This window comes from Candoia aspera, chromosome 13 (genome assembly GCF_035149785.1).
Source record: "Candoia aspera isolate rCanAsp1 chromosome 13, rCanAsp1.hap2, whole genome shotgun sequence".
Taxonomy (NCBI): domain Eukaryota; kingdom Metazoa; phylum Chordata; class Lepidosauria; order Squamata; family Boidae; genus Candoia; species Candoia aspera.
The window spans coordinates 22,320,774-22,344,244 of NC_086165.1; the positions used below are offsets into that span (position 1 = coordinate 22,320,774).

Consider the following 23,471-nt stretch of genomic DNA (forward strand, 5'->3'; position numbering starts at 1 on the left):
TTGATTCTTTGCAAAGATATATTTGGCACTACAGATGGTGTGTATTTGGCCCATGTCAGTGTCTCTCTCTATCAGTCATGGGGGCAAGAAGAGAGAAACCAGGATATGCCCTTTCCTCTTGTGCTGCTAAATGTATCGCATGATCTCAGCGTGGCTGTGGTGCTCAGCTGCTCCAGCTGTGTTGCTGCTGTTGACCTCAACTTGTACTTCAGGTAGGTGGACTGAACTCTGTGAAAGCTGGCAAGGAGCCTGTTTCTCGGAGGCTGCCTTGATTTCCAGCATGTTTATATGATTTATATGGCTCCCCATCTCATACGAGTTACTCTGGGTGGCTTACAAGGATTAAAAGCCTGAAAACCACCCCACTCACAAAAAAGCCCCGTGTCAACAGCAGCAGAACTCACCTAGCCTCCTGACCCAAAGGCCTGGGGAAACATCCTGGTCTCCAGTGCCTTACAAAGGGCTAACAGGGTTGGGGCCATCTGAATCTCCAGGGGGATGCTGAGAAGGCGGGACTCCAACAAGGTGACCCTTTTTTCAAAGGGGCTCGGCGTGGGCCCCCTCGGCTAGGTCTGGTGGGGCAGTGAGAGAGGTTGCTAAGCAGATGATTGGCTCAGGCTTCCTTGGTTTCCCTTTGAACCTCCATTCAGTCCTGAAGTGAGTAAACTAAAGGCTTGTGGCACTTGCCTTCTGCTCAGATGCCTGAACTGGCCTCGGTTTTCTGCTGGCCTGGCTCTGGAGACGCCTCAGCCTGGAAACTGAGGAACTCTGCCAGTGGGTAACAAGCTATCCAGGATCACTAACTTGGTTGGCAGAGGGCACTCACTGGTACAAAACGGCCTTGTGAAAAAGGCTTTATGCTTCATTTACTATGGTATGTGGCTTTTGGCAGCGGGGAGCTGTGATAAGATAATGCATTAATACCTGGAAATTTAAAAAGTCTTTCTGCATTTTAAGAAATGAACATTTCGTTGCTGCCTTGGGCAGGGTACCAGAACAGATTAGTTAGGAGTCTTTTTCATTGCAATTTTGTACTGCTCAAAGGTCGAAGTCCTTTAGCAGTTCACAGCATCAAGGTTAAACCTATAAACGTACATTAAAAACCCATCATGCCTTTCTTTCTTGGGGTTATGTCAGTCCCACTAGGTAGACAAGAGCAGGAAATCACTAATACAGGTAGTCCTTGGTTAAGGGATGTCATAACATGCAATACGATGTGATGTGCCGCTTAGCGACAAATTCTGGCACTCCCGGTCACTGTCATTAAGCGAATCACTGTGGGTTATTAAGCGAGGATGTCGTGTGGCTGCCATTTGTGGCCTCTTGCCAGCTTCCCCACTGACTTTGCTTGTCAGAAGCCAGCAAAGAAGGTAGCAAATGGTGACTGGGCTGCAGTGTAATCGTGAGCTGAGTACCTGGATCGTGATCACATGGCCACGGGGATGCTGTGATGGCCAGAACTCCGAGGACTGGTTGCAAGTACCACTTATTCAGCACCATTGCAAGTTTGAACCGTCACTGAACAAGTGGTCGTTAAGTGAGGACCACCTGTAGCAGAATCTTGCAAGTCTGACTGTGCTGTACCTCCTCTTCCTTCTTATACTTATGGATTAGGGAGGCGTCTTCTGAGCCTCTTCCAAATGTCATACTATTGTTCTGGACTTAAAAACATTTTAGCCTCTTTTGCCTGCATAGCAGTTCCTGCGTATTTCCACCAAGATCTTCTTCCTTGCTCTCCACAGGTTAGCAGCATTATGCAAAGCACAGAAGGGGAGTTAGGAATAGTGAGCCCAAGAAATTAAGCCATGAGATAGGAAAAAGAAAAGTTTACACCAACACTCCAGTGTACTCCTTCGTACCATTCTGTCCTTGCTCCTATCACCTCCGTTTTTCCATTGTTAGTCATCTTTCTACCAGCTTGTCTGTACTTGGAAGAGAGAATTAGAACATCCTCTATAAAGTACCATGGTTGGGGCAGAATGTGACTGCCTCGTGATAATTCTTGCCACTGCGTACAAAGGTTCAGCTGTCCCAGTGCAGTAGATTGAAACAGGGTGTTTAGTTCCATGCTGGGGTCAGAGGACTGGGGAGGCTCGTTGGAATGTGACTTGTTTTGTGGGCCTTTACTATAGTTGAAGGAGTGAGCGTGGTTTATCTTTTACAGTTTACCTGGACAGGAAATCTTACATAATTGGAATGAATAACCTATTGATACCCCGACAGATCCTGGTGTCTGCCTTATTGTGGCCAGGGGCGGGGAGTGTCCCTTCCTGGTTGGGTGAGTGAGGAATGCTGGGGCCGCACACCAAGAGCATAATGCTCCGAGCAGGACCACCAGAGGCACGAAGGTCTTCCTAATGGCCCAGCTAAAGCAAGCAGGCATCTACAATGGCGCTTAAGAGTCGGTAAACCCTTTTGAATTTTCAATATTTCTGCATAAACGTGACCTGAAACCTGAACTGTTCTCCACACAAGTTCTCCTTTAGTTCTCCTAAAACTAGATAAGGAGAACCCAATTAAAGAAGTCAAAAACCTCGTACAGATGGATCTCATTTAGCGACTGCCTCGGATAGCGACCGCTCGCAAATACGACAGTAATAAAAATTCATCTGACCAATGAGCATTTAGGACACAAAAATCCTTCAGTGCGACACTGATTAAGGTCTGGTCAATTTCAGGCAACAGCTGCCAGTGGGCTGGAGGGTTCTAATCAACTAACTAAGGTCACAGCTGAGCTTGTTAACTTGTGGTTAGTATTTTTTAGGGAGGCGCTTTGCTGTGGAGAAAAACAGCTCAGGAAGCGATAGCTCTTTAGGCAATCTCTACATTCTGCGAGGGGGGTGAAATAAGGGGCCAGGCACAGGACAACCCATACGAACTGGCTGTAATGGTGAACATGCGACAGGGACGCTGCAAAGGTCAGAAATGCGGGCGTTGGCCACAAAGTTACTTTTTCATCACCCTCATAACCAGACAGTCGCTGTCCGAGGCAGCTGCTAAATGAGGACTGCCTGTAACTGCTGTGTCCCCCTTGGACAGCAATAACTGCAACTAAACATTTCCAGTAACTGCTGATCAGTCTTGCACGTTGGCTTGGAGGAATTTTAGCCCTTTCCTCCTTACAGAACAGTTTCAACTCAGGGATGTTGGTGGGCTTCTTCCCGTGGACTGCCCTCTGCTGTTCCACAACATTTCTCTAGGGTTAAAGCTAGGATTTGACTTGGCCATTCTAAAACCTTAACTCCTGCTTTAATCATTCTTTGGTTATACAACATGTATGTTTTGGGTCGTCTTGCGTATGACCCACTTTCTCTTGAGCTGTGCTTTTAATCAGTCACTCCTGGGCAGGGTAACAATGGTGCTGAATTGCCTCTATTTGTACACAATCTGCCTGACAGTGGACTGATGGAGCCCAAACTCTTTGGAAATAGTTTTGTAAACTTTTTCAGCCTGGTGAACATCATCAACAACAACTGTTTTTTGGAAGTCCTCAGAAATCATCTTTGTTTGGGCCATGACACACTTCCACATACCTGTGTTGTGAAGATCATTCTTTAAATAAGGCAGGACCTCCCGCACTAATCCCTGATTTTCATCATATTGATTGAAATACCTGACTCATTTCCCTTTCAAATGAACTGATAATCCTAGAGGTCCAAATATTTTGGATCATTTCCTCAATAAATCAATGAACATATAATATTTTTACTCACTTGTTTAATTAAAAACTAATTACCTAGTTTTAGGACTTGTGTGGAAAACAGATCACGTTTTAGGTCATATTTATGCAGAAATATTGAAAATTCAAAAGGGTTCACAAATGTTTGAGCACCGCTGTATATTAGGCAGCAGCACTGCAGGGAGATGCTGGAGATATACAGTCATTTTAGCGGCAATGGCAAAGGCATCATTTCATGCTGCATGGGGAAAGGCATGACGATGAGGGTATAGCGCTGGGTGATGGACCCCTCACTCGACAAGGTACTGAGGGAAGAGCTGAGGGTTTTCTGGAGTACTAATGTTGTTTATATCATGGCTAGATTAAAGCCTTCAGGACATCTAGTTGCGCTTGTTGCTGTACCTGAAAAAAAAAATCCAAAGCTGCAAAGACAGAATTACAGTGGGATTTGGAATATGGAACTTGAGAGGCATGATCATGAGAGAGCTCAACCCAGCGAAGGACAAAACGAATCAACTACACATTGACATCTTTAGCATCAGTGAGTTTAAAAGGACTGGAATTGAGGACTTTCGGTCAGAAGATCATGTCCTAACAGTGAGACACACGCTGAGACGAGGAGTAGTTCTCTAATGTTATTTACTGCTACATAAACAGAATCCTAACAAACTAAAGAAGCGTGGGAAAAACCCAGACAGATAAACCCCAAAGGCTAAGGTGGGCCCGATCGGTGTCTCTCTGAATGGCTGCTTAATTCCTCAGTGCTACGCATGCGCTTTACAGCCGGGATGGGAGCCCCTTCCTGATCGCCATCCTTACTCGAGACAGATCATGCTGTTTACTACCCTGAACATGAAAAACAAGATACTTTTGTAGAAAGAAAGAGAACCACCCACTCCTACCCCACGGAGCCAATCCAGAAAGTTACAATGGTCTGTGGTATCAAAGGCTGCCAAGAGGTCGAGTACAGGGAGGATGGATGCGCTACCCCAGCACACTCCTGCCAGAGGTCATCTGAAAGCATGACCAAGGGCATTTCCATCCCATACCCAGGCCTGACTCCTGGCTGAAAGGGATCTAGATAATCCACTTCATCCAGGGTCTGCTGAAGCTGCTGCATGAATACCACCTCCAGTATTCCCTAAAAGATTGGATACTGGAAGAAAATTGACCAGTATGGTGAGGTCCAATGATGGTTTTATGAGGAGTGGGTGAACCAATGCCTCCTTAAGAAGCAGAGGAACAGCCCCCTCTTTCAAGGAACCCAACCACATGACACCTTGGGCAGCTTTAGCTAGCCAGGAGGCACATGGATCTAAGGAGCAGGTGGTTGAACTTCCAGTCATGAGGGACCTGTCCGCTTCCTCAGCGCCACAGGTTCAAACTGTTCCAGATAATAGGGCTGGACTGTACCCCAGGCATCTCCACCGGACTTGCACCAAAGCTGGCATCTAACTGGGAACGAATCCAAGCAAAATTCCTGCACGTGGCTTTGCAGGAGAATCTCTGGGCCCCCCATGCCCAGAAGGGCTCAAGTCACCTGAAACAAGGGTGCCAGGCAGCGATCAGCAGATGCAAGAAGGTCAGAGAAATACTGTTGCTTCGTCCTTGCCGCCATAAGGTAGGCCTTAATAGAGTCTCTTGCCCTTGTTTGGTTGAGTTCGTCCATTGTCTTCAAGCAGTGCTCTAGATGTCTCTTCTCCTGTTTCATCTCCCTCAGCTCTTTCCTAAACCATGGAGAGTGATGGGATCCACAGGAAGGGAGAGGTTGCACTGGCATGATCCAATCCCAGGCCACAGCTGCCCTCTCATTCCAAGCGGTGACGAAGGCCTCAGCTGGACTGTGAGCATACCATCAGGAGCAACCCCCAGCTTCCTCTGGAACCCTTCTAGGGCCATCAGTCGCCAGGGGCGGGGCGATCTAATAGGTCCCACCTCCCTGCAGCAGGGGGCAGCGCTAGAGAATCTCATGGCAACCAGGGCATGATCTGACCATGACGGAGCCACAGAGCTCTCCTCGAACTCCAGATCATGTTGCCCCTGTTCTGACAAGAAAACCAGATCAGGTGTCTTGCGTCAGACCCTGGATAATCTGGGATAGGCCCATGGCCGTCACAGTGGCCATGAACTCCTGAGACCCTGCTCCCAGAGATGGTAAATTGAAATTAGCCAGAACCATAAGCCTGGGAATTCCACTGCCAAATCTGTGACGGAGTCAAGGAGTTGAGGCAGGGAGGTTGCTACGCAGCAGGGAGGCTGGTACCATAGCAACAATCCCAACTGATCCCTAGAGTCCAACTTAAGGAACAGGGTCTCACCTAAAAGCCATAAGAGGCTCATGGATGACAACCACCATACCCCTACCCTGCCCTGGAGTCTTAGCTCGTGCCACACCAGAACCCACCTGGGCACATTTCCAAGAGGGGAACACCCCCTTCCAGACCTAGCCAGGTCTTGGTAATACAAGCCAGGTCAGCCTTTTCATCTATGATTAAGTCACAGATGAGGGAGGCTTTATTACAGGCTGACCTGGTGTTTAGCAGCAGCAGCTGAAAGCCAGGGCCTCTGCAGGCCTGCTGTCCAGGAAATGGGGTTGAGTTCCAGGGGCTAGAATGCCCCTCGTCTCCCGCCATACCTTCCCTTCCATGCTCATCACCACCATAACATTCTGATCCGCCCCACACTCCCTGAGGCCCCAGCACCCTCTACCCCATACCTACTGTCTCCTAAGATAGGGGATCCCCACATGTCATTCCTACATCCATCCATCTAGGGGAGGGGTAACTGATTCCCTTGAGGCACTTCAGCCTTCACTCTCAGTGCCAAAGGGAAACCCACGCCGCCGCCACCAACCTTTACAAGCTACCATTCATGCCCCCCATATCATTCATTCAAATTTAATCAGAACTTTTCTTGCTGGGATTAATGGACAGTCAATTAGAAAAGAGCCATGGAAGATTATTTTTATATATGATTACTGCTGCAAAACTATTATATGTGCAAAATGGAAAGATTCTGAAATACCCACAGTGGAGGAATGGTTAATGAAGATGAAACAACTAGCAGAGATGGCAAAATTAACTTGTGTGATTAGAGAAAGATCAACAAATACATTTATCAGTGACTGGAAACCCCTTATGGACTTTTTGCTGTAAAAAGATAAAAATGAACTTGTGTCACTTCTTTATAATCCTTTCCTTTCTATTTCTATTTCCTTCATATTTATTTTATATTTTAATCTGTTCAGTCATGTCTGATTCTCGGAGGTTGCCTGGACAAGTCCTTGCAGTTTTCTTGGCAAGGTTTTTCAGAAGTAGCTTGCCCTTGTCTTCTTCCTAGGGCTGAGAGAGAGTGACTGGCCCAAGGTCACCCAGCTGGCTTTGTGCCTAAGACAGGACTAGAACTCACAGCCTCCCGGTTTCTAGCCTGATGCCTTAACCACTACACCAAACTGGCTCTCATTTCTTACTTATTTACTGTTCTTCCTTATTTTCTTTGTTTCTTTTCTAATATTTTATTGTATTGTTTTTATCTTGTTAAAAATGTCTTCAATAAAAATTATATTAAAAGCAAACCCTTTGATTTTGTTGGTCAAATAAGTCCAGGTTTCTCATTCAAGGCGCAAATGACCAGACTCAAGTTATTCTACTTCTGACCCGTTATGCAAATGCTTATCTCACTGGAGAAGTCTGCAATGCTGGGAATGGTGGAAGGAAAGAGAAGAGGAGAACAACTAGCGCAGTGGATGGACACAGCAGCAATGGGTGCACCACTGCAAGGGCACACCCATTGGACGGGTGCAACCATTGGGAGAGTTAGGGACAGATCCTGGAGAAGATCTATCTGTGTGGCTGCTAAGAGTTAATACCAGCTTGATGGGACATAATCAGCCAAAGCCTGTTGATGATAGATCGTATTTTTTTCTAGAAAAAGCAGGTTTGGTCACTGTCACAACTGCCTTAGTCTCATTTAAATTTCAGTTCTGCAATGCATTCTATGCAGGTCTACTCTTGAAAAGAATCCAGAAATTGCATGTGATGCCAGAACAGTATTTGTAGATTACATTACAAAGCATGTAACATTAATGTGGTTCAGTCTTCAACGACTTCCAGTTTTCTTCAGACTTAGTTCATGCAGTATGTTCTGTGTGAAGATCGTCCTATTACTCATTATCTGAGATTGTGTCCCAGGTCTTTGCCTTCAGAGATATGGGTGGCAGTACTTTCCAATGGCTTAGTCCACCTGACTGCTTTCAGTATCTTCAAAGAAGTAGCATAGTACCATTTATCCTCATGTATAAGTCCATCTGTGGTCAAGCTGACCTGCATTTTTCATGGTATATTGGCTAAAAATTCAAGAGTCTGCTCATCCGTGAATGGGCTTATACACAAGTATATAAAAGGACTTTAAAAAAGTATTACAATATATACTCAAAGAATAGCCCATCTGCAGATAAGTTTAATCCAACTGTAGCTGCATTTTGGCACCGAATATTCTCAGCTTATCCGTGAGTATATACGGTATAAAAGAATTGCAGAAACAAGGAGAAACAAGAAAACAGAAACAAGATACATAGAGATTTGATTGAATTTGAAAACCTTATAATACGTAGCTCAGAGCATTTCCTAGACCTTATTAATGAATTACTAGTAAAGTCTGACCCAGAAACCAAACAAGTCAGTGATTGTATAAATAAATGGATGCAGAATTGAGATACTGTAATAAAAATACAACAGTGAAAATTTAAATGGAAGAAGAACATTAAACGCAGAACATTATAATTGGAGGAAACTGGTGAGAAATGTTTTATCTTTGTGTGTAAACCCCAGTCCTGAATGCTAAAATGGACAGTTCATTTTTTCTAACAATTGCTGGAAATGCAACCAGGTCGGATCATTCTTTCATGTCTGGTGGCACTGTTGTAAATCTCAACCATTTTGGAAAATGATTCATACTAGAATGAAACATCTTAAAAACTGAATTCCCCCATTTCAACTTGCAGTATTTTTTACTTTTGTTGTTTATTCGTTCAGTCGCTTCCGACTCTTCGTGACTTCATGGACCAGCCCACGCCAGAGCTTCCTGTCGGTCGTCAACACCCCCAGCTCCCCCAGGGACGAGTCCGTCACCTCTAGAATGTCATCCATCCACCTTGCCCTTGGTCGGCCCCTCTTCCTTTTGCCCTCCACTCTCCCTAGCATCAGCACCTTCTCCAGGGTGTCCTGTCTTCTCATTATGTGGCCAAAGTATTTCAGTTTTGCCTTTAATATCATTCCCTCAAGTGAGCAGTCTGGCTTTATTTCCTGGAGGATGGACTGGTTGGATCTTCTTGCAGTCCAAGGCACTCTCAGAATTTTCCTCCAACACCACAGTTCAAAAGCATCGATCTTCCTTCTCTCAGCCTTCCTTATGGTCCAGCTCTCGCAGCCATATGTTACTACGGGGAACACCATTGCTTTAACTATGCGGACCTTTGTTGTCAGTGTGATGTCTCTGCTCTTAACTATTTTATCGAGATTTGTCATTGCTCTTCTCCCAAAGATTAAGCGTCTTCTGATTTCCTGACTGCAGTCAGCATCTGCAGTAATCTTTGCACCTAGGAATACAAAGTCTTTCACTGCTTCTACATTTTCTCCCTCTATTTGCCAGTTATCAATCAAGCTGGTTGCCATAATCTTGGTTTTTTTGAGGTTTAGCTGCAAGCCAGCTTTTGCACTTTCTTCTTTCACCTTCATCATAAGGCTCCTCAGTTCCTCTTCACTTTCAGCCATCAAAGTTGTATCATCTGCATATCTGAGATTGTTAATGTTTCCTCCAGCGATTTTAATTCCAGCCTTGGATTCCTCAAGCCCAGCATGTTGCATGATGTGTTCTTCGTACAAGTTGAATAGGTAGGGTGAGAGTATACAGCCCTGCCATACTCCTTTCCCAATCTTAAACCAGTCCGTTGTTCCGTGGTCTGTTCTTACTGTTGCTACTTGGTCGTTATACAGATTCCTCAGGAGGCAGACAAGATGACTTGGTATCCCCATACCACTAAGAACTTGCCACAATTTGTTATGGTCCACACAGTCAAAGGCTTTAGAATAGTCAATAAAACAGAAATAGATGTTTTTCTGAAACTCCCTGGCTTTTTCCATTATCCAGTGGATGTTTTCAATTTGGTCCCTAGTTCCTCTGCCTTTTCTAAACCCAGCTTGTACATCTGACAATTCTCGCTCCATGAATTGCTGAAGTCTACCTTGCAGGATCTTGAGCATTACCTTACTGGCATGTGAAATGAGTGCCACTGTTCGATAGTTTGAACATTCTTTAGTGTTTCCCTTTTTTGGTATGGGGATGTAAGTTGATTTTTTCCAATCTGATGGCCATTCTTGTGTTTTCCAAGTTTGCTGGCATATGGCATGCATCACCTTGACAGCATCATCTTGCAAGATTTTGAACAGTTCAGCTGGGATGCCGTCGTCTCCTGCTGCCTTGTTATTAGCAATGCTTCTTAAGGCCCATTCAACCTCACTCTTCAGGATGTCTGGCTCTAGCTCACTGACCACACCGTCAAAGCTATCCCCGATATTGTTATCCTTCCTATACAGGTCTTCCGTATATTCTTGCCACCATTTTTTGATCTCTTCTTCTTCTGTTAGGCCCTTGCCATCTTTGTTTTTGATCATACCCATTTTTGCCTGGAATTTACCTCCAGTGTTTCTAATTTCCTGGAAGAGGTCTCTTGTCCTTCCTATTCTATTGTCTTCTTCCACTTCCGCGCATTGCTTGTTTAAAAATAATTCCTTTTCTCTTCTGGCTAACCTCTGGAATTTTGCATTTAATTGGGCATATCTCCCCCTATCACTGTTGCCTTTTGCTTTCCTTCTTTCTTGGGCTACTTCTAGTGTCTCAGCAGACAGCCATTTTGCCTTCTTGGTTTTCTCTTTCTTTGGGATGTATTTTGTTGCCGCCTCCTGAACAATGTTGCGAACTTCTGTCCATAGTTCTTCCAGGACCCTATCTACTAAGTCCAGTCCCTTAAATCTATTCTTCACCTCCACTGCATATTCCTTAGGAATATTAGTGAGCTCATATCTAGCTGATCTGTGGGTCTTCCCTAATCTCTTTAGTCTGATCCTAAATTGTGCAAGAAGAAGTTCGTGATCTGAACTACAGTCAGCTCCAGGTCTTGTTTTTACCGACTGTATAGATGTGCGCCACCTTTGGCTGCAAAGGATGTAATCAATCTGATTTCGGTGTTGTCCATCTGGTGAAGTCCATGTATAAAGCCGTCTCTTAGGTTGTTGGAAGGGAATGTTTGTTATGCAGAGTGAGTTGTCTTGGCAAAATTCTATCAGCCTATGTCCTGCTTTATTTTGTTCTCCCAGGCCATGCTTATCTGTAATTCCAGGTGTCATTTGACTGCCCACCTTAGCATTCCAGTCTCCTGTGATGAAAATAACATCTCTTATTTAGTAAAAAATTTAGTATTTTTTACTGAACTTCACTAAACCATATATTCCCACAAAGAATACTGAGCTAGCGTTGTATATGCTAACTGCTGCAAGCCTTTTATTGGACCCCTTCAGCGGAAGAACGGTTCACTAAGTCGTGGGAGGATGCTGCAATGTCTCGAATAACCCTCATCGCAAAAGTAATTCTGACAATTTAATTCAGATTGGAAACTATTCTTAGACTACAGTTCAATATTTGTACCACATCCAAAATTCGGCTTCTCTCAGCACAGACTATATTTTAATTTTATGGAACTATCAAATTACAATAGACTTTTAGTAGCATGGACAGAATTTATCGCAGTTGCCAGTTTCATTTTGTGATATATACTTTGCTAATTATGGTTCCTGATATTTTTGCTTTGCTTAGAGCTGAATAACAATTTTCAAGGTTTTAAAACAATATATTCAGTTATTTACAATTAATTAATGATATACTGAAAAATTACAATCTCTGTGACATTTGTACAGCCCTTGTGTACTCATTTGTATCCGATGTCCTGCATTCTAGAACAACGAGGAGCCTTTTCTTGAACTTCTGCATTACATCCTTTCAGGTATCGAAAACGTTGTATCATATGCCCCCTCAGTCTTCTCAAAGCTAGCCCTTCAACGTCCTTAATTTTTCTAGACCCCAAATCATTCTAATTTCCCTTCATTCATCCTTCCATTCACTTGCAGCATACTTTCTGTTTTCAGTCCTCTCCCGTGAACTTGGAAGGCTGGATGAGACGGCCAGTGCAACGTCCCAAGTTCTTGAGCATTTCAGAGTTTCTCATAATACAGTTATAGCTGTTCTTCGCAGTATCGTTGGAAAGGATAGTTTTCGGTGGACTTAGAGAAATCTTGGAAATCGTTCTGTTGCATCTCTGGTCCTGGATTCTTGCAGGCATCACACTTTGCACCGTGTGAAGTCAGCACACGTTTGTTTTGATTCCTTGTACTTATCGACCACAGCTACTATAGCCATCCCTTTTGTGTTCTGGCAGAATGCAGATGCATCTCTTCTGCCCCTGTTCTGTCTTCTGTCTGCACAGTCTTTTTCTCCATCCCTGAAGGCTCAAAGCCTGTTTGTTTTCTGGGAATTTGAAAACTGATTCAGATACCTTCTGTCTCTGCTCCTGGGAGTCACGTTCATCTGCTAGTTCGCTCGCTTGATTCTCTTCCTTATGAGAAGTTGTTTCCTCTGCCAGTTATTGCGATAGGTAATTGTCCATTTGATCTGATAACTCTTCATCCTCAGATGAAGCCTGGCTGCTCACTGCCTCAGTCCTTCGAGGCTCTCCGCAGATTTGCACTGACTGTACAGATTTACATGGTGGTTTTCAGGCAGAACAGAAGCATCAATATTTACTTGAAAACCTGCAAATTATCTAAAAATGCTCACTGTCCCCAAATTGAGAAAATGATTTTTTAGGGCTAGGCATAATATTCTCCTTTTGCACTTTTGCAGGGTAGATACTCTAAAATGCATTGGTTGAGTGTGCTTGCCTGTGTGAATCTGGGGAAACGGAAAGAATTCAATATATTCTATTTTACTATACTTTCTATAGGGATCTCTGGAAGAGTTACATTTTGCCCCTTGTACACCGTGGCAGAATGGATGAGTTTTATGTCAAGCTACTACTTTCAAACATGAACATTTCATCCTGCGTGGCAGCCAAATAGTGTGTAGTTGAGATGAAAACAAAGCAATGGATGATGACTGAACATTGTTTTGTTGTGAATATGTTTTTGTAGTTTTGCTGATCATTAATCATACATAAAGACCTTCATGCCATAAAGTTGACAAGTCATAACTGCAGACTCCTGCCAATTTATCTTCACTTATTTTTTAAAGTTTCATCTGTAAAAAGAGTTGGTCTCTTATTCTCAGACTCAAGTGTTCATTGTCCCCATGGCTGGGAAGCTTGTCAGGAAGTCCCTGCAACTGTACTGGCAAACGCCCATCTGCTCCCTCAGTTTGTTTCTTCGGTCATGACCTTCGGCTGTTCAGGTCCCTCCAAAGCACTTTTATGTGATCTGAATTGGTTAAATTTGCTGTTGAATCATATTTTTATTCCCCCCCATTTTGTTTTTTTGAATCAGTGTGTTTTGTAATATTTTTATGGATATAAGTTGTCAGATTAAGTCTTATTGAGGTTTGAGAAGTAAAAGGGAACTTGCCTTATTTATAATACCCCTTTTTTCCCAGAGAATATCCAGACCATTTATTTTGCAAGCAAAGCTTTAAGAATCTTCCTATACAGCAGTTGGAGGGGACAGATGAACATGACCTCAGAAGTTCAAATTACAGCATGAAGTTCTTGCAACCTTCATTCCAGACGGACAGGTTGGTTTGCAAAATGACTCTTGTACTTTTATAGTGACAGTGAGAGAAAAGGAATTGTTTCATTGAAGAGTGCAATTCTTACATTTTCATTTCACGTATTGCTGAAAATTTTGATAATATTTTTTTCCCTTTTTTCCAGATCCTGGATGACACACTTAATATCTTTGTATGATACACACACACATAATCATTTTCCAAATTTGCATACTGATGTTGAGTTGCCTTGGTATCAGTATCTTCTGCATTTAGAACCTCTTAACTCTAAGACTTCGGAAACTTCTGGAGCCTCCCTCTTTCAAGATGTTGCATTTGTCCTTTCAAGCTCCAGAAGGAAAGATGATAAAAGCACTAGAGACAGACAATGGAAGAATATATATTTAGGTGACCTAGAAGAGTGTGTGAAACTTGATTGTAAATATGTGACAGGTTTTAATGGGCTGTTCACTGTCTCAAGTGAAAGTGAAGGACTAACTCTTGTTTTGTGGGATTTTGTGACTCAGGACATCATACAGTCTTACGTGGGCAAAAATTCCTTTTTTGTGGAATATACCAGAGAGGAATCACTATGGCTCATCCTTTCAGGTGAGCATCTTTAGTTTTAATTTCAAATAAAGATTTTTTGTCTAGAAACCTTTCAAAGCAGAAGTTGCTTTGTCTACTATGTATTGACATCACTGAAAATGATTGTGTGGGTGCTGTGTTCAAGTCTGCTGGAACATGTTTTCTGTAGACAAGGAATAAGATGGCATGAAAATAACTTCTCTCTTTTGTGATAATCCTTAGAGACTGGCCTCTTCTTGTTCCTGTTTGGCTTTACACAAGAGGAATTCTTGAATAGACTGATCATCTATGGAAATGCCAGCACTGTAGATTCTCTTTGCCGCCTCAATAGATGGGGAAGGTGTTCTATTCCTGTACATGCCTTAGAGGTAAACAAAGAAGTGTGGGACCTTCCTCGTTTCCAGTATTGGGAGTAGCAGCATTATATCTGGATACTTCAACTATTTCCCTGGTGCTTGTGAAGCTGTGAGGTTTTGGTCATCCATTCTGTAGTAGAAAGATTGATTCCCCACACTTTTTGCTCTAATTTAAATGGTACTGGTACTTATCCAGTGGAGACTCAATATCTTCTGCTAACAGGACAAGAAATAGACTTGGTTATCCATCACAATTCTTCATCTTGTGAAGATCATTGTGTTCTTTTTTTAATTATTACGATTTGTATTTTAGTGTCATCTGCATATTAGGTGAATAGCCTACCTTCTCTTTCCTCCCAGTCGTTTATAACCTGTAAAGAAGCCCGAGTCTTGCATAAACCACAGGTTCTTTCGCTCCAGATTGCCAAGAAGTATTGGCTACTCTTTGGTTACAAGTCAGTGATAGTTACAAGTCTATGTAAGAGTAAATTATAAATAACATTGAAATAATTCTAGCACCCATTTTGTTGGCTTGCCTACTTAAATATTTTATTCTTTACAGAATAAATATGTTACCTAGCATATTCATGTTAAGGAGTTTGTAAGCAGAGGAGTGCTCTACCCCTCAAGAAAAAATTCCTGTGTAATTTGACAAAGATTTGTCTTGGTATTGTGACAGCCAGACCTCTGAGAAGAGAGCTCAAGAGTTGAGAGGTTCAATCCATGCCTCAGTTGGACACTCAGGCCAGGTGCTGATTAAGAGGGATCAAAGTATGGATGGTGGTTCTCTGTATACAATAATTATTGTTTTTTTTTTTAATATTTAGGCTGGTTTAGAGAACAGGCAGCTGGACACTGTGGATTTTTTCCTAAAGAATAAAGAGAACCTTTTCAGTCTATCTGCAGCATGCTCCATACAAGATCAGCCTGCAAATATCGTGTCAGATTTTTACTTGAAGAGTGAGTAATGTTCGCACTGACATTTTATGAAATGTAGCAGACATGAAGTGTCACATGAGTGAATGCTACGCAGACTGCACCGAATGCAGAGGCGAAATCACTAGAAGGTGCTCAGGACAGATACCTGGGGATCAGTTGTCCGTAGGTTCTCAGAATGCCTAATGTAATGGATTGCATACAGTGTATCTTGACATCACACTGAAGACAAATGCAACCTTGTGCATTTCTTAAAGTGTTTCTTGGGTTCACCACCTTCTCCTACAGGTGTCGAAGAATTGAGGCCAGCACTGGATTTACTTTGTAAGGCAATTCAAGAAAATGATGTGGAAACCCAGAGCAAGCACTTCTCTGAGCAGCTGCTGAACCTCACCTTATCCTTTCTTAACAGACAACTCCGTGAGATTTTTATCCACAGGGAAGGTAGGGTCAGTTTTATGTGTCTATTTTACTTGAATTGAACAACAGAATTTCTGTTTCCTGAATGGGTTTATTTACAAATTTTGTGTTCCTTGAATTATCAGAAGAAGAACGTGAAAAATAGGGCAGCATGCAGGTTCACCCTTAATGAGTAGGTGCGTATTAAGTGGCTAAAGGTATATTATGAGGGTTTGCAATACAGTACCTGCTATACCATTAGACGGTGTCCACTAACTCCCACTTTGTTACAACATTTTACTGGCTGGCAGGCTGGCTGGCTGAAATCTTGCAGGATCACCATGATTTCCCCAGATTTCAGCCATGTATAATTTATTAAAAGTTTTTATATTTCAGTTCTCTAAAATAGATGGATGGATTCCTGTGACATTGTATAAATTAGTGTGATAGTGCCAACCACTTGAAAAGGCCACTTGTTCCTGTTTTAATATTTGGAAAAAATGTTTTTTTAAGAGTTGTTATTGTTGTTATCCATTTTCTTTGCATACCAAAGAAAGTTCAGAGTAGCACACAAAAACAGTGTTAAAAACCTGCAGCTATGCTATCAAGTCTATACAGAGTTCAATAAAATAATATTAAATGCTTTTTTAAAAGCCTGCTCAAAAAAATAAAATGCCTTTGGCTTCTAGAGTTACTTCATGCAGCCACTGTCTGGGTGAATAACCATGGCTAGACTCTAGATGATTTCCCCCAGAACGTTCATGTTGGTACTAAGAACAGGGAGAAAGAATGGAACGCTGAGGGATCGTATAGCCCAAACTTCATAGGATGAACAGTAATTCCTCCTCTGATACTCAAGCGGTGATCCTAAAGATAGGGATGAACTAGCCTAGTGTAATGTGCCCAGTTCCCAAGGGCTTCACAAGTATCTTAGGATCACTGGGATGAAGGGTTGTTGAGAAATCTGGTAGAATCAGTCCTGCAGCTTTCCCTCTCTCCTTGTAGGGCCATCAGTCAAGATCAATAAGACTGCTTCAGTGTTAGAACTAGGCCTGAAGCCAGACTGAAAAGAATTCAGATTAGTTTCTTTCAAATACATATGTAGTTAGCCAGGTATCACCTCCTGTAGCACCTTTCCCCAAAATGGGAAGTTGCTGCAGGACAGTGGTTATCTGAAACCTCAGGGTCCCTGGACAGCCTCTGCAAAGAGAGCATACTACCCCACTTTCCAAGGAGTGGGCATTATTCCCTTGCATTAAATGCTTCCTGTAGCCATGCAGAGCAATCTTCTCTACTGGCTGTTACCAGCCAAGATGGACAAGGATCTAGGGAGCATTTCATTGGCCCAACTCTGTGGTGCCTTCCTCTGTCTGCAATATCCCATCCCGTCTGACTAAGGCCACCGGCAGCCCACGTCCAGCGTTCTTCCTGTGTGTCTTCTCAATTCAAACAGAGTGGAGGGGTGGCTTTGCAGTTGCTGTGGTGGATAACTGTGCAGCCTTTATTTTATTTTATTTTATTTTATTTTATTTTATTTTATTTTATTTTATTTTATTTTATTTTATTTTATTTTATTTATTTTATTATTTTATTATTTTCTATCCCACCTTTATTACTTTTATAAATAACTCAAAGCAGGGAACAGACCTAATACTCCTCCTTCCTCCTATTTGCCCCTCAACAATAATCCTATGAGGTGGTTGGGCTGAGAGAGAGGGACTGGCCCAGGGTCACCCAGCCGGCTTTCATGCCTAAGGCGGGACTAGAACTCTCCTACCACGCCTGATTGGCTCTTGGGCTGAGAGAGAGGGACTGGCCCAAGGGCACCCAGCTGGCTTTCATGCCTAAGGCGGGACTAGAACTCTCCTACCACGCCTGATTGGCTCTTGAGCTGAGAGAGAGGGACTGGCCCAGGGTCACCCAGCCGGCTTTCATGCCTAAGGCGGGACTAGAACTCTCCTACCACGCCTGATTGGCTCTTGAGCTGAGAGAGAGGGACTGGCCCAAGGGCACCCAGCTGGCTTTCATGCCTAAGGCGGGACTAGAACTCTCCTACCACGCCTGATTGGCTCTTGGGCTGAGAGAGAGGGACTGGCCCAGGGTCACCCAGCCGGCTTTCATGCCTAAGGCGGGACTAGAACTCTCCTACCACGCCTGATTGGCTCTTGAGCTGAGAGAGAGGGACTGGCCCAGGGTCACCCAGCCGGCTTTCATGCCTAAGGCGGGACTAGAACTCTCCTACCACGCCTGATTGGCTCTTGAGCTGAGAGAGAGGGACTGGCCCAGGGTCACCCAGCCGGCTTTCATGCCTAAGGCGGGACTAGAACTCACAGTCTCCTGGTTTCTAGCCCATTGCCTTAACCACTAGACCGGTCTCCCCAGGCAACCTTTTTGTTAGCTTTACTTGATTTTCTTCCTGATGCTCTTCACAGAATTGGATGAAAATATGCTCCAGTGTGCTGACATTTTCACCAGCTACATCACTAAACTTAGGACATTTATGATAAGGTTCCCTCATCAGCCATCCGGTGTCATAGGTCAGCCCTGGGATTCTGAAGCTAACCTACTCCCAGTGGAGCAAAGCCAGATGTGGGAAAAATTTGATACAGAGGTAAGCAGAATATAGTGTGAATATCAGAATATATAGCTGCACAAATTTCACCCATGAATCTCAAGTTATTAAACAATTTCCTTCCTACACTTACACATAGCAAATTGGAGCCACTTACATAGCCTAGTCTAGGTTCAGCACTTGAAAGTAATTGATTTCAGTGTGAAGGAGCGAAGTTGGGATGTAATTATTTTAGCAAGAGAGCTGTGTGTGTGTGTGTGTGTGTGTGTGATATAGCTATGAAAAAATTCTGGTTCATATTGGAAAGGTACTGCTGGTAAATCTGCAATACACATGTACAAATGTCATTGTTTCATAAAAGGATATAATTAAGCTGGAAAAGCATGCCAGAAGGCCTCTGGATTCACAGGCTGGGTCATCCTCCTCCTCCTGCAGTACTAAACTTGGAGAGATGTCTGAAATGGATGGCCAAGGGGCAAAGGGAAGTGCTTTCTACACACACCTGAATCAATTCAATTCAATTTTATTATGGTCACTGACCAGTACAAGATATAATTCTGTAAAAATACGCACATTAGCCATTAGCCATAAAATATGAGCCATCTAAATTAAAATAATTTTAAATTTGAGTTTACAAGTTCCAATTAAGTGTTAAAATGCATTTGGATCACAATGTAAGTGAGCCCCTTAATCAAGTTTAAAAACAATCTTATTAATTTGCATTATCATGACTAATATTCTATCAGGTATAAGTATTTATAAAAATATATGTAAAATATTAAAAGGAGTGATAAACAGAGTAAAATATCATATATAAAATGTGTTATATAGACCACAACGTTATTACAAGGGATACATTACTACATTTTTCCAATTATAATCTGATGTATCTTTATAGCAGCTGCGCAGAATCTGGCAACTTGCGCCGTGACAGTTGGATATTCAGCTATAAGTAACATTTGCATACAATCTATGTCTTTCCATCTAGGGCATTTACTAATCAAAGGTAATATTAGTTTACTCCTGAGCTCTCTTATAAAAAGGACAATGGAGAAGGACGTGGTCTGTAGTTTCTATCTCTCCATTGTTACAAGGGCACCGCCTTGCAGCTATTGGGATTTTTTTGTATCTGCCTTCCAAGACTGCAGAAGGGAGTGCATGGCTTCGAGCTAGGGAGAAAGCTTTCCGCTGGCTAGGAATTTCAAGTTGGGAAAGGTAGTTAGCGGTATTGACAATATATTTATTATGCTCTGAAGATAGGAAATGAGGGGCCTTCTGTAAGTCCATTTGTCTCTCTATATCCTTTATCCTTTGCTTCAGGGTCAATTTTGCCTGTTTGTAATCCATCCTAAGAATTGAATCTGTAGAAAATCCTAGCTTTGCGAGGCTAAATTCAATGTCCTTTAACCAAGAGGATTGGAAGTAATCTTGAAAAATGAGTGGTACTAAACCTTGGGGATAATGCTTGAGTTTTAGCCAAAGGTTCATGGAAGTTACTGTCAGGTGATGTCTTTATGATCATCAGCTTAAGGATTTTTAAAAATGGTGGCAGCAGTTTTATAGAGGAGAGGTCAGTTAATGGCTTCCCTTTAATAGATTGGTTCAATAGCCTCTGTGGATTCAGAGCTTTTTAGCTGCTGAATAATAAGATATGGGCTTGTGGTCTTTGTAGGAATACTTTTGGGTCTTTTAAGCTCTATGTGGTGGCTTAACTTGACTATCTGATTGGCTAGTATCTCCCATGCTTTGTGGAACACCATCCCCCCACCGAATGTGATCACTCAGCCAAAATGTTGCCCACCTCTGGACTTAATAGAACATTACCCTGATCAGCTCTTTTGAAGTTGTAATGATGGAGTTCTCACCTTCAGTTGGATTTGTGCCCCTATGCTTTGACCTAACATTCCTCTTCTACTTCACCCCCCATTTCCCTTGGCTCTCCTTAACCTTCCAAGAAAGAATATGAAATTCAGGGTGGGATCTCCTAAGACAGCTCTTGAAATTGCTCATTGTTTTAATTTTCCAGCAAGCTGTTACTGAAGCCCTTTTAAGCAACAGACTGCCAGAGGCACAAACCTTTTTCCGTCTGACATGCAACCCTGCCCAGAATCTCAGGCAGCTGACCCAAATAGGTCTGGAGATGGCTTACAAAAGCCTCTTGAAGGATGACATAAATGAAGCTTCTGAACTTTTAAGAAACATGGTGAGTAATACTTTACCCCCCCCCCCGCACAGGGCTCCATCTGAAATCTTTGCTCCAGAGTATTTTCATGTACATGGATTTTGTTTCTTCACATCCTGAGCAAAATTATAGGTTAAAACAATTATTCCTCCAATGTTTCTCTGTGCTAGGCTTAAAGTGGGAGAGGATGACCCATAACCCTGAGGGACATTTCTGCCTCCTTGAGCCACTGTTTATTCACAACATGCACTTAGGAAGCCATAGCCAAGCCTCAGATCCTTTGCAAATATAGCACCTTTCAAGCCAGTACAGAGAACTATGCCAGGACTTTTCCTTATGTACGTTCTTTGCAAACTTTCCTGCAGGAGAATTTCTTTTTCCTTTGGTAGGGCCTCAGTGTGAAGCAGCAACTGCACAAAATATGTTTCTACACAACAGATTACCATGTCCGGGACTTTTTGGTAAGTTTAGTGAGAATCTTTCTACACAAAATGATTTCAGTTAATTGTGTTTTTCCTGATGTATTCTGCCAGCCGCCTCAGATTGTTCATTTTTACCCGAATCTCAGAAATGGTCAATATAAATGGATTCTGGCATTAGTAGCTGAAGTGGAAATTCAGCTGCAGGGACATCCTTTTCTGAGCTTATGAAAGGAACCTGCCGCACTTCCATGGTTTTGCCCACTTATAATGCTGTCCCTTTATTCCTTGCCATGTCTGAAGTTTGATTTAAAAGAAACTTGAAAATGTGCGTCTTGTGGATGGAGAAGAAACAGACTGTTTCTGTTTTGTTTTGACTCTGAAGGTGAACATGCTGCAAGAGGAAGATGTTCTTTCTGAAGCTGAGAAGGAAACGATCGGCTTTGTGGATCAGGTAGAATGTGTCTATTTGGGACCCTTCCAGAGAAAGGAAAGGAGGGCAGCCAGTTGCAGGTAATGCATCTCCAGCTCAGCCACAGGCAGAGGACACCTCTGGGGCGAGCCGAACACCCGGCATGTGCGCCAGAGGAAAAGGAGCCACTGTTGTGTCTTGCCTTTTCCACCAAGGAACTTTTTATGGTGTGGGAAAAGTGAGATCAGTGGGCTGTTGGCTATAAATCTGGGGTGAATCTGAGGAGTATTTGCTGTTGAATTTGGGTTCATTTGTTGTTGGTGTTGAATGATCATGTTTTTGTAACAAGTTTTGGAAAGAGTAAATACGCTGGTTTCAAGGAAATGCTTGGTTATCAGTTCTAGATCTTGGAGAAAAGAACCAGGCTGTATCGATGTTGCTGTTTTGGATGCCTTTTTGAATTGCAGTCAAGACAGAATTCATAACAGGGAGCACAGAGTAATGCTAAACTGGGGTCAGTGGTGGAATCCACCTGCACGAGAAAGGATTCTTCTCCCTGTGAGATCTCAGGAAGGTGGCAAGTATTTGCTGTTACGGGAGTGTGGAACTGTGGCTTCTTGGAACACTGGGCTCCTTCAAGGGTGGGCAGCTTGTGGCTTGCATGGAGACTCCCCTTCCCTTATTGGTGCCCCTCAGACCCACCCCCAAGTGGGCAGGGCCACCTTGTGGCATTTTTGTGGGGTTAGGAGCAAAATAGGCCCATTAAGACCTTGCAGCCCATTTCAGAAATCTACCTGAATTTTCCTTTCTAAGAGAGGGCTTAGAACAGTCCTCAAGTTGCCCCCTCATATATAGGGAGCAGGAGTAAGACTTTCATCACTGTGGACGTTTTGATGGGAAAGCGAAGAAAAAGGTTGAATAAGGAAAATATGTTTTCCAATTTGTTTCAGATCAACGTGCGTGCAACCACACACCTTTTAGCTTCCTGGAAGCTTGTTTTCTGGAAATTTGTTTTAGAAAATATAACTCGCCTTATCAGTGCATTTATTTCACTTTGGAGAGTCTTGCAACGGTCAGAGCATAGCCATATAAAAGCATAATGAAGGACAGAAGAAAACTCAGCACATTTTTAGAATCTGTAAAAATAAAGATCTGTCCCAGAAATCTCCTGGAGCTGCACAGCAGGGGCAAGAATATTGGGGGCATCTGGCCAAAAAAGAGAGATGTGAGGCACAGGGAAGTCTCCAACTGCTTTCTCTCAGCAGCAGATGGGATGCAGGAACAGGGAGTAGCAGGTTGGCCCAGGAGGAGCAAATTGGCCGGGGGTCCTCTGCTAGTTCATTTCCCACTAATAGCAACAGCTACACCATCATCCTCCAGACATGTAGACATCAGCTTGAGTATCCTCTGCAATGGTCATGTTGGCCAGGGGATTCGGGGCGTGAAATGCCACCTATCTGGAAGGCACCCAACTTGAGGAAGGTCACCTTAGATGTATGCATAGCTCCTAGTGTCTACCCAGTGTTTGCACTTAACTATATGTATTAATTTCTTTAAAAATTAGAATTTAAGTTCTGTAATCCTGAGGTCCTCTGGATGTATTTATCGTCTTGGCATGATTGGGTAAATATTAGTTCGTGGATTGCTGCATCTCAGCCACAAGACAACGTTGCAAACTGGCCGCCGCTCCCTTTAGAAGCCATTGGACAAAGTACATTATGCAGCCATTACTTGCGAAATGAAGTGTTGGACATCCTAGCTAGGTATAAGCCTTTGCCATCTGATTTGTCAATTTCCATCCAGCTTTCCAAATACTCTTTTAAAAGAAAAGGCTGCTTAGCAGTTTTGGAAAGATCACTGCTATTTCTGCATGAAACCGTTGCTTTGCTTTTTCTTGACAGAAGTGGGACTTTTGTGCCAGCAGAACTAGAAGACTTTGAAGGCCTTCTGCAAAGACTGGCTTGTGCTGGAGGAGTGATGCAGGACCCCCACCCTGTTCTGGACTATATGTCTGTGGGCGGCTTAGATTTTCACACGTGCTTTATCCTTTATTGCTTACAACGGGGGCTGGATCATCTTCTCTACACCTATTTGGATTACTATTGGTAGGTAGGCACGGCCGTA

At 43.1% G+C, this 23,471-nt stretch overlaps 1 protein-coding gene across 1 annotated transcript in view; it reads left to right on the forward strand.

The window, feature by feature from the left end:
- The window catches only part of SPG11 (SPG11 vesicle trafficking associated, spatacsin), a 63,156-nt gene that overhangs the window by 8,975 nt on the left and 30,710 nt on the right, over positions 1-23,471 (forward strand). The window contains exons 4-16 of the mRNA XM_063313935.1: positions 17-212; positions 13,373-13,510; positions 13,650-14,092; positions 14,294-14,439; positions 15,255-15,387; positions 15,652-15,807; positions 18,195-18,373; positions 20,361-20,537; positions 20,906-20,977; positions 21,321-21,448; positions 21,746-21,921; positions 22,912-23,110; positions 23,249-23,452. Coding sequence (XP_063170005.1) covers positions 17-212; positions 13,373-13,510; positions 13,650-14,092; positions 14,294-14,439; positions 15,255-15,387; positions 15,652-15,807; positions 18,195-18,373; positions 20,361-20,537; positions 20,906-20,977; positions 21,321-21,448; positions 21,746-21,921; positions 22,912-23,110; positions 23,249-23,452 — 2,347 coding nt within the window. The remainder of the gene's footprint in view (positions 1-16; positions 213-13,372; positions 13,511-13,649; positions 14,093-14,293; positions 14,440-15,254; positions 15,388-15,651; positions 15,808-18,194; positions 18,374-20,360; positions 20,538-20,905; positions 20,978-21,320; positions 21,449-21,745; positions 21,922-22,911; positions 23,111-23,248; positions 23,453-23,471) is intronic.